Below are 10,532 nucleotides of genomic sequence, written 5' to 3' on the forward strand. Positions count from 1 at the left end.
ATTTTCCTAAGTTACTGAAAAATATCAAGGTTCATTAGTGAACCTGTGAAAGGGTCTAAAAGAATTTAAGTTTAATAATGCTGGCCTTGGTTGCTGTTCCACTCATCATCTCCTTAAGGTTCTTCAATCAGCTCACCATTGTTGAATTTGGACTGGCTTGTTGAACATTTGTTAATATTTGCTCTCAACAAGCTTAGAATTAAAGCACAGAATATCCATGAATAGCTAGCTCCGATGGAGCAAGTACCCAATAGAGAATACAATGAACAAAAATTACTTTACTCCTTTGACATGAGTTTACCACCTAAACTGGACAATCAGAGAACTCAAACTTCCCCAAAATAACTAGGGGCTTAAGGTGGAGACATACTCCAAACCCAAACAATGCAAGTCCTGCTGTGGCTGACGGCTGTGAAAGAGAATTTCTTTCTTTCTGAGATCAAGAACTAAACACACTGTGAAAATCTGGGGCTCCTGAGAACTAGTTTTCCACCATGCATTAGTGGAGGGTTGCTTGAAAGTGAAATTAATATGGAGGAAATCAGAACCAAGAAGTAACAGAGAGGCAGATCCCTAAGGATATCAGCTCCACACTGTGTTCAGGCAGTTCGGGTACTGAGTTTTCAATTGCATAAGCCAATAGATATTTCTTTTCTTTACCCTATTTAGTTGTTTGAAGACTAAATTACATCTCTGAATGGACTTTGACTGGAGGGTAATCCTTTCTCCATCTCTCATGTGTGCACTTGCTCCACGTGGAAGATAGAGAAAAGGACAATTACCTTTAGCTGGGAACACACCCAAAATGTCATGGAGTGGAATTTGTAGTGAGCTAGTGTTTCCAGTAAATCTGATTCCAAATGCATAATGCTTAACCTGTTTACTAAACAATAGTTGTGACATGGTCTTAATGAAAACAAACTTAGAAACTTAGTAAGGACTTTTCAGAGGAGGAAGGAACAAGAACAATGGTAAAGAAATGTGACAGCCCTGGTGCATCACAATGGTACAGAAATATAATGCACAGTGAGTGTGCAGGAGAAGTCAAGGCTTGGAAGGTGTTGGAGAGGGACTGATAAAAGAGCTTGGATGTTTGCCGGGTGGTATAAAGTGCATTATGCAAAGAAATTATAGCCATGAAATGTTATGGAAGAAAAAAAGTCAAGATTTATCACCATTTTCACATAGTCCTGTTAACAGCTAAAGAAATAATTAGGAGAGATGGGGACAGAAAGTAATTCAGGATCTAGCAGCAGGCCTGGTGAGATGTGTTAAGGATGGTAATACAGTAAGTGCCTAGGAGAAGGGATAAAAAGAGACACTTTAGAAACCAGATAACAGGACAAGGTGACTCATGTTGAATCTATTGAGTAGGAAAAATTCAAATAGAGAACTTTTTCAAATAAAATCATGATCTAATCAAAACCAAAGTAGAACTAACCTTTGAGAATTGCTTAGAAATGATTCAAAAGAGGCACATGTACTACATGTGCCAGGAAGTGAAACAAATTCATCTCTACATTTTTCTTTGTAACATGTTTTAAATAACAAAAGAGCTGGCATATGAGAAAAGTCACCAAATGAATGGAGGGTTGATGATTAGATGCTGCTGCCCCCTTTGAGTTTTCATATGGCCAGGCTCAATCTCAGAACAGCAAGCTAATGTTGATGCAAATTATTTTCATTCCCTTCCTTCCTCCATCTTGTGTGTGTGGTTTTGTTGCATTTGTGTGTGTGTGTGTGTGTGTGTGTGTTGGTATTGAAACTAGGTGTGCTTTATTACTGAGCTACATCCCCATTCCCAGCCCTTTTCATTGTTTGAGAGTAGAATGCTCAGGTCCTCACTAAATTGCTGAATTTGGCCTAGAACATGTGATCCTCCTGCCTCAGCCTCCAAGATTGCTGGGATTACAGGTACCCACTGCTATACCAGCCTTCTCCCTCCATTTCTTTCCACTGTTTCCTCTTCCCATCTGTCCTATCCATAGCACAGCTGTGCCACAGCTGTGGGAAATCTTGTGAGAAAGCCAAATAAAGTGCACAGAGACAGTGTTACAGACGTATTATTTATTGGGGGAAGCTTACAAGAGACCAGGGACTGCACCAAGAAAAATTCAGTGGTGATAGGCTGACAGGTGGCACCTCCGTTACTCCCAGTGCTTTGTCAAGCAGCACCTCCATCCCTCATGGGGCTGTCTGTGTCTAGTGGTAGCTGGCTAGACAAGTGGCAAGTACCTTTTGCCGTGCCCTAAGTTCCCTACCCATCACCACTCAGGTGGAGGCTCACATCTTAGGCCATAGAAGCAGTGACATCATCGGCATTAGCTTACTTAGTTTGCTTGTATGGCCAACACCCCAAGGAGCAACTGTCCCAGCATCTGTAAAAGAAAGTAGCTTTCAACAGTAATTGTAACTTGCCCTCGTCCCAGTGTGCATAAGAGAAAGCCAGTGTCCTTCAAGACATGTATCTGGATTTTCTGTCCCAGGCCTGCTCTCACTGTGTCCTTAACATGGTTATGTCATTGGGAATGAAAAGGGGAAATTTGGGGACAAGGTATTTTACTGTCCCACTTGTCTTTAGGATGGCATATACTCCACACCCCATGTGCTTGTATGCCCTTACAATCTTATCCCGCCCATCTTCCGCAATGTCCCTCAGGCAGCACATTAGGATGCACAATGTAACCAAATGCCACAAGAGCAATTCACAGAGCAGCAGAATGTGATAAGAGCAGGAAGACTGAATACAACATATATCCAGATGCAGGGAGACATTGTAAGCAAGTAGAAACAGGACCAATACCAAGTTTACCATGGCATTAACATGGGTTCACAGCTTTGTGGAGCCAAAGACACTTAATGCTACTCATCAGAGAAACATGCCAATATTCTGCATTGATGAGGCACAGGTGCCTGCCATGCTGCAGTGAGCATGTCTAGCATTATTCTACTCTGAAGTCCTGCCTTCCACATTTGCATAGTTTCTTCATTAAGCAATCTTGGTTTGGATTATGGAAGACAGCAACCAGATGCTTGAACACTGACCTGGAACTCATTGTGAATCCTTGCTCGCTGAGTAGAAGGCATACCATGTAGGTAAAGCCAGCAGGCCAGCTTAGGTCACTTTGTGCCAAGCATTTGTCACATTGCAACTAGTAGGTGTTGGAGACATGGTGGGAGTGTGCATATGAATTTAAGTTGTTTTCAAGGGCATCACACAATCCCACAGATACTGTTGACTTTGCCATGCTAAGTAGTCAGTGTCTGTGAGGACAGTAGTTAAATTACATTGTTGAACAAGGCTAGAGTCCACTCTTACAGAGGATAGAGAGGTGTGACTGCATTATTTCTTTCTATACATGGAGGAACTTTCCTTCTCATTTGTACCAGTGTTGCACCCAGTCACCCCAAGATGTCAAACATGGTATACCCCAGCAAATGTGTTGTAGTTATAGTTATTAATTTCCACATCAAATGGAAGTCCATAAGGTGGAAGTCCGTAAGGTAGCTGTCCAGCTATGTGTCCATGGGCTGCAGCTGTTGCTCTACCTTCAACATTTGCTTCCATTGTGCCAAGGTGGCTGAGAGAAGGTGCCAAAGCATATGAGTGGAGGAAGAGAGAGAGAGGCAGCTCCCTGCATAACCAGGAATCATTTTATTCTGCATCTCTGTGATAGTCCTTGTCTATTATGCAAGCAGATGAGTTCTAAAGATAAAATATAACAGGTGTTAAGACATACAAATTGGATTATTCAGCAATATATAAGTAACCTGTTCATCTGGACTTGATAGTATCAGCCTGTGTCCCATCACCAGGTTTACAATCCCATATTTGTGGTACTAGTGGTCCCTGTGGATCTGGCAAAGAAATGTATGACAACAGTGAGATTCTTACAGACCATAATGAAATGAGACATTCTCACTCAGAGATGAAATTTCCAGTGTGGTACTTTTTTCTATTTCTATATCGTGGTCTACTCCTTTTGACCATGAACCTAGGAACCCACACCATCAAGGCCCTTTTGTCCATGGCCAACAGAGTCTACAGGGCCCTGTGGCAGGTCCTGTGTCAGCATCAACAGCAATTGACCCTGTGTTCCCTTGTGTGCAATGCAGGTGTTCTTTTCAAGCATCCACCTTTGAATCCACATCTCCTCAGGTTCTTGTGTGAACATCAGACAGGCATTGGGGCTTGTGCTACAGTCATATTCATTTATGGATGTCCTCAGGGCCATCCTTAAGCACTTGGTTCACACTGCCAAACATCTTCCATGTTTAGCTGATATTTTGGTGGGCATTCACTCATGAAATTAATTTACTGAATATGAGTTACAAGGTCAGTGAAGATGCCAATGTAGGTCTGAATTCTCAGCTCCTTCCTGAACCATGAAGCCTGTAAGGTCCCTTGTCCATTTCTGTTGGACTAACACACACAATGTCTATGTCCACAGGAGCAACATAAACAATGCCAAGCAAGTAAATGCTTGTATGTTAGCCTACTGTGAGGCCCTTCAGCAAGTACTTGACTATGGCAGCTCAGTGTGTGTATCCACAAAACTTAGAGCAAACTTTGTTTTTCTTCATAGCAAGGATTGAACTCAGGGGCACTGGACCACTGAGCCACATCCCCACCCATTTTTTTAATTTCATTTAGAGACAGAGTCTCACTGAGTTGCTTAGGGCCTCACTAAGTTGCTGAGGCTGGCTTTGAACTCGTGATCCTCCTGTCTCAGCTTCCTGAGCCACAGGGATTACAGAAGTGCCCCACCACACCTGGCTAAACTTAAAGGTTTTGATAAGGCAAAGGTCTGGGTAAAGTCCACCTGCCACTGTTGGACAGGTTGCCTCCCTTGACTTGCCCTCCCATCATGTGAGGCCAGGTCATGGCTGCCAGACAGAGGAAGCCTCAAACACATATATATTGTTTGGCTATCAAGTGAGCTCCTTATTCTTTGTTATACGGGTGGAGACTTTTTCTTATGACCTGTCTTTCTATAGAGTTCAACAGCCACATCTCTAGCTAGCACATTTCCAGCCATCTAACTTCACTTAGGTTGTCTGCTTCCTGATCACCTGATGGAAGAGCTTGGTTGTGGGCTGCCACATGATACATAGTCAGTTGCAAATGTGGCAGTTGATTCTGCAACTCACTTACATAGCTCTGACCAAGGCCCTAAAGAGCTCATTTATTGCCCTGTTGTTGCCACAGGACCCACTCAAACCCATCAGGCCACCTGAAAACACCCAATTCATAGGGCTATTCTTGGGCTAATATGCCCAAAGTTTGTAGTTACTCTCCAATGCTTTCTACTTTGGAAAATGGCTTGAGATATTCAAGTTCCCAGTTCCACCAACCAAGCACTTACCAAAATATACAATGGTTTTAACGTTAGTCCTAAGTGTTGAATGGAGTGATGCCAACATCTCAACATTTTGCGACTGGGAGTTGGGAAACCTTGGAATCTATGTACAACATAGGTCCCACCCAGATAACCCACATACACTTGCCAGACAGTCCAGGTATTTGCAACTTGTAGGAGTTGATATCCATCCTCTATCTTGGAACTGTGCCAAAACTGCTTGAGCTGCTATATCTAGGTAAAAAACATACCCACAAGTTAATGCCACATCATTGATATAATCAAACATTTCCACTGGTTCGGGTTTTGTTCTCAGGTCAGAATTGCCCCCACCATGCCATAACATAGGATCAGGCTACATAAATTCACTTGTGGAAGAACAAAATCCATTGTTCCCTTCACATATGAAAGAAAATTGTCCTTGCTTTTCCTCACTGGACCTGTTGAATTTCCTTAGCCCTCTACTTTTTCCACTTTCTAAGATATATTCTGTATAACCTCACTTCCTCATCTTTTCAGTGGATCTGATACAGCCACAGCATGTGTGGCTTGAGAAACAAGGAGTCCCACTCAAGTGTTCAGAATTGGCCCTAGACCTGCATAACCCTGCCTCAGTGCTGCTTAGAGAAAGGTCCTTCATTTCAGCTGGGAACTGTTCATTATCAGGACCAGTGTAGATTGCCGCGTGAAGGGACTGATTCATCCCTAACTCCCTTAGGAATTTTTAAAGTTCTTCCATGAATTGTCATCACATGGGTGCTATGCAGTGTTATAGGCATCTCACAGCCAGGACAATAAAGAGGGCAGGGTCCTCTTTCACAGCTGAATATAAACATTGCTGTAGAGTAGGGTGTGTGATGACTGATGTGATATTATACATTTCATTCCTGTAAAAGAGTACATCTTCAGCACCAGTGTCTCAAATCCATAATAGCCATTCTATTACACTTCCCATAGCTTTCTGACTAATTCCCCAAAGCAGAGTGTAATCTCTCATAGAGATACGCATGTGTTGGTGGGGAGGAGGCAGATCCTCAACCACCACTCCCAGTCCTTGGCTAATCTGTCTTTCCCTTTTCAGTCATGACCAATATGCCCTTTGGGACTGACACCTTATTTGACTCATTCAGTCCATTTCCACTTCTTCAGAGGTATGGGGTTCACAAGTATCCCATTTATGGAGGACTGGTCCTGAACAGGTTGACCAGGCTGTGGAGTCCATGACACTTGGTCAACTTCCATTTTCCTCATCTTAAGGAGACAGAGGTGAGGTTCTAAGAGCAGCAGGAGCAACTGATGCTGTGTGAGGTTCAGAGGAGTGTCACAAAAAGACAGGCAGGCAGATCAGTAAAGAGCTGCCCCCAAGCAATTGATAACTAGTACCTCCAAGACTCTGGAGACCCAGGGAGACTCAATTACCACGGAGCCATCACCTGAGTCTCAGAAACAAAATACCTTGCAAGATTGGACCCAGGTGTCTCCCATGAACTTCTCCTCTGTGGGCCCTACCATCCACAGCTAGCACAGCCCTGCTGCAGGTGGGCTGACTCTGGCTCAGCCTGATAAATAGGAACCTATGCTCCCTGAGCCAGGCCCAGTTTGCTCCAAGCTGCCAGAAATGTGAACCAAGGAAGGACTGGACAAACACCATCATCCCAGTTCTACACTCTCCTAGGAGTCAAGAGAGGGGGGGACAGAGTGAAAGTCTATCATCTGCCCATCATGGAATTGTCCTCCACCTATAGCTACTAGAAGGAGGCACCCAAAAAGAAAGAGGCCCATGCCAATGGCACTCCTGCCGCTGTGGCACAGAGGAGAGCTGCCTCCACCATTTAAGCATCCTCTTGTTTCTAAGAATGAAGACTTAGGCACTCTGCCAAAAAAGGTTCTAACTCTGAAGAAGAGCAGGGCCTTGGAGAATGATACAAAGGCCTTGGAGGGTAAAACAGGGAATGCAGTAGCCTACACCATCACTCAGCTTGACCCATCTTTCTCCCCAGCCCCGCCGAACCCCTAAGTGTCTGTAGACTCACTGACCCCACCCACTGACACCTCCCAGATCCCAGCTATTACTGCAACAACACAATTTGTGAACCCTCCCTCTACCTTCCCCATACCAAATAGTGATGAAGTGGGAATCCCTAGATGTCATCCTCCACCTCCGGCCACTAGCCTAGTCATGATACAGGGGTTCTTGTTAGTGCATATCAACACTCTACTTACTTGGCAAGAACCGCAGCACCTCCCACTTCCCACCTCCCCAGTCCTCCTATCCTAGCCTTTTCCTTTCATGTCTGACTCCACAGAATTAAATCCCAAAAACATAAGTGAAGAGATTCTCCTCTTCCTCTCCTCTTTCTTGTACCAGCCCTCTCATTGTCACTTCTACCAGCAACCCCAGTAGTATATCAACTAGCCAATAATCTGGCAAGTTTCTCTCCCACCATTAGAGACAATGTATCTGGGCACTTGGCCCAGCAGCCAACTTTCCAGCTGAGGTTACTACCATGGACACTACTTCCCTTTCTATAGTTGTGATTTTCAGATCTTCCCTGGGCTACAATGGCAGCTCTGCTCACAGCCCCAGGTCCAGAGCCCCAGGCAGCACAGGCAGCTGGTAAACGGAAGAGTCTCTACTGGCCCAACTACATCAAGCTCTCCCTACCCAACCACAATTGGAACCATCTTTTTGGCTCAGAAAACACTCTTCTGCCCACATCTGAGAACCCTCGTGAGGAACTAAGGAGAGCCTGTCTTTGCAACACCTTTCTGCTCATTACATTTCCTGTCATGGATTCCCTGTCACATTCACTGGCCTCCTTCCTAGGAGGCAGAACCTCTGTACCATCATCCTCCAAGCCTGCCATCACTGATGCTCTGGATATGACCCCTCTTTCCACCACTGTCATCTTCCAGTCTCCTTCTATCTCCCAAAACAAATCTGACCCATCCTCTGGGGTGCTTCCTGGTTCTGTAAACCTTCCATCCAGTGGCAGCATTGCTTCAGTGCCAGTCTCTACCAGTTGGCATGCACAGCAGGTGCAGGGACCAAAAGCAACTCTCCAGCATCCCAGTGGCTCAGGAGCTACCCAACAACCCACATTTAGGGACCCTGGTAGGCAGTAATAGCACAACTCATTCTCTTTGGGCAACCGAGGAAGCCTAGCCCAGGGCTTAAGTTCTCCTCAACTTATGAGTGGTAGCACAGAGAAGCTAGAACTTGTGGGTATCACATCACCCTGTACCAGACAGACTAGGCACACCACTCAACAGCTAGCCAATCTTTCCCAAGAAAGCAAATGTGTACAGAGGGGCCCAGTCCTGAGGTCTGGCTTTGGACTTGCCAACAAAAGGACCAGCTCCAGAGATAGCAGTTCCCTGTTTGCCAGCAACACTCCTGGCCCTGCAATGCTCTTGGGACTTGTGACTCCTAGGAGTGGAGGGAACATTGGTTTTGGCATGTCCACCCCTGGCTCCAGGTCCAAGTCCAGAACACAGCCTCATCTGAACTGAATCTGAGCCACTTGAGTGTGAAGCAGAGGAGAACTCTGTGGTCACTCAGCTTGACTCTACTCCAAAGTTGGATGGTTAGCCTGGCTGATCAAGCTCTGGGCCATTTTCCTTGGCCTTGGGCCTTGCTAGAGGGTTCTTTGCTAGTTACAGGGGCTCCCTTTCCCCTAACCCTTTGACTCAATAGCCTTTCTCTTTCCCCAGTGATACTCATAAAATTCTGTTGCTTCTAGTTCACCTGTCTGTTTTCCTATGTATTCCTTGCTATTAAATTAGGTGCTGGGAGAAGAAGAGGCATGTGTGCATAGGGATTGGTACAGCCTGAATTTATTCAAGTTTTCTGGTCCCAGGTAAAAGGATCCAAAGAAAGTGGGGTGAACCATCCACCTTTAGGACAGCCTGCAGGAAGATAATAGAAGGGACATCAACTAACTCACACAGAGCCTCTATACTTGAGTGGTATGATTTTCACTGAACACACTACTGTGCCTGACTTTTTAAAATATATCTGAACAGAACTGAGTCCATGAGCTTCCTATACTGAAAGAATACAATTTCCCATGTTCTGCAGCAGCATATACCCATAGGCCCATTATCCCAAAGAAATGCACTGATCTCTTATGCCCAAAATTTCCCCCTGCTCCATTCTTTGCCCTTCTATCATGCTACCCCTCTCCATCCCCAGGCAGTTGAAACAATGTGGCCTCTTTGGCCCTTTTGACCAAGCATAAAGATTTTCAAAGGAACCCAGTTTTTGTTTTTTATTTGGGGTTTTGTGTGTGTGTGTGTGTGTGTGTGTGTGTAGCCTGTTTCTTTGTTTGCTGAGTACCACAGTAAGTTTGTTTACCCAGCTGATAAGAGAGGCTCTGACTGATGTTGTAACAGGATCTCTCTCTCTCTCCCCCCCCCCTTCCTCTCCCTCCCTCTCTCAATATTGATAAGCAGTCATGGGAGAGCAAGGACACTATTGCCAAGGGCAACAATGGTTCAAAGAAGTGATTCTCTTAAAGATATGAATTCCTCTGGTGGCTGATACACAGCAGAAATATGCATATGAATGCATATTGCTAAATAATTTAGGATTGAAAATGTCTTCCCAGTACCAGAGTAAAATATCATAATGGCAGGAGGTCCTCACAACACTGAAAGGAGGAATACATGAGGAAAATATTCTGAAGTGACAGGAAACCAGAAACATGTTTGTGTGGCTTCAGGCAGAACTTCCAAGACCATAACTCATTTCCATTGAACTACTGAAAAATAATGTCTGGTTTTTGGTCAGCCAAAATTCACATTCTCTCTTGAGGAACATCACAATAACTGTCTGAAGAAACTGACAAATCAGGGGAAAAATTAATGCAAAGCATTTTGTGATATGGCTTCTAAATAAATAAAGCCTGTTTCTTTCCCTTTTCTTCAAATCAAACCCCTGAGTAGGGTCAATTCCCCATTCACTATTCCCAATCCTAAATCCTCAGTACTTGCTCAAGAAAAGCAGAGTGTTAACATCTCTGAATGCTAAAAATGGTTTTCTCCTATGGAAACACTCAATTCTAGAATCAACAGAGACATTTTTATTTCAAGATGATAGAACAGAAACATGGATTTACTAAATCCTCCTCCTAAAATATTGCAATAAATGTGTAGTAATACCAAAATGAG

The 10,532-nt window shown here is 44.3% G+C and overlaps 1 protein-coding gene across 1 annotated transcript; it reads left to right on the forward strand.

Moving 5' to 3' along the window:
- Positions 1-7,140: 7,140 nt before the first annotated feature.
- On the forward strand, positions 7,141-10,291 carry LOC131423465 (nuclear pore-associated protein 1-like). The gene is made up of 3 exons (XM_058573113.1): positions 7,141-7,364; positions 7,729-7,760; positions 7,906-10,291. The coding sequence occupies exons 1-3, from the start codon at positions 7,141-7,143 to the stop codon at positions 8,484-8,486; spliced, it is 837 nt and encodes a 278-aa protein (XP_058429096.1). The 3' UTR covers positions 8,487-10,291.
- The last annotated feature ends 241 nt before the right edge of the window (positions 10,292-10,532 follow it).

The sequence above is a fragment of the Marmota monax genome, unplaced genomic scaffold, assembly GCF_021218885.2.
Source record: "Marmota monax isolate L192 unplaced genomic scaffold, Marmota_monax_Labrador192_F-V1.1 WCK01_AAM20220418_F8-fsc00604, whole genome shotgun sequence".
NCBI lineage: Eukaryota > Metazoa > Chordata > Mammalia > Rodentia > Sciuridae > Marmota > Marmota monax.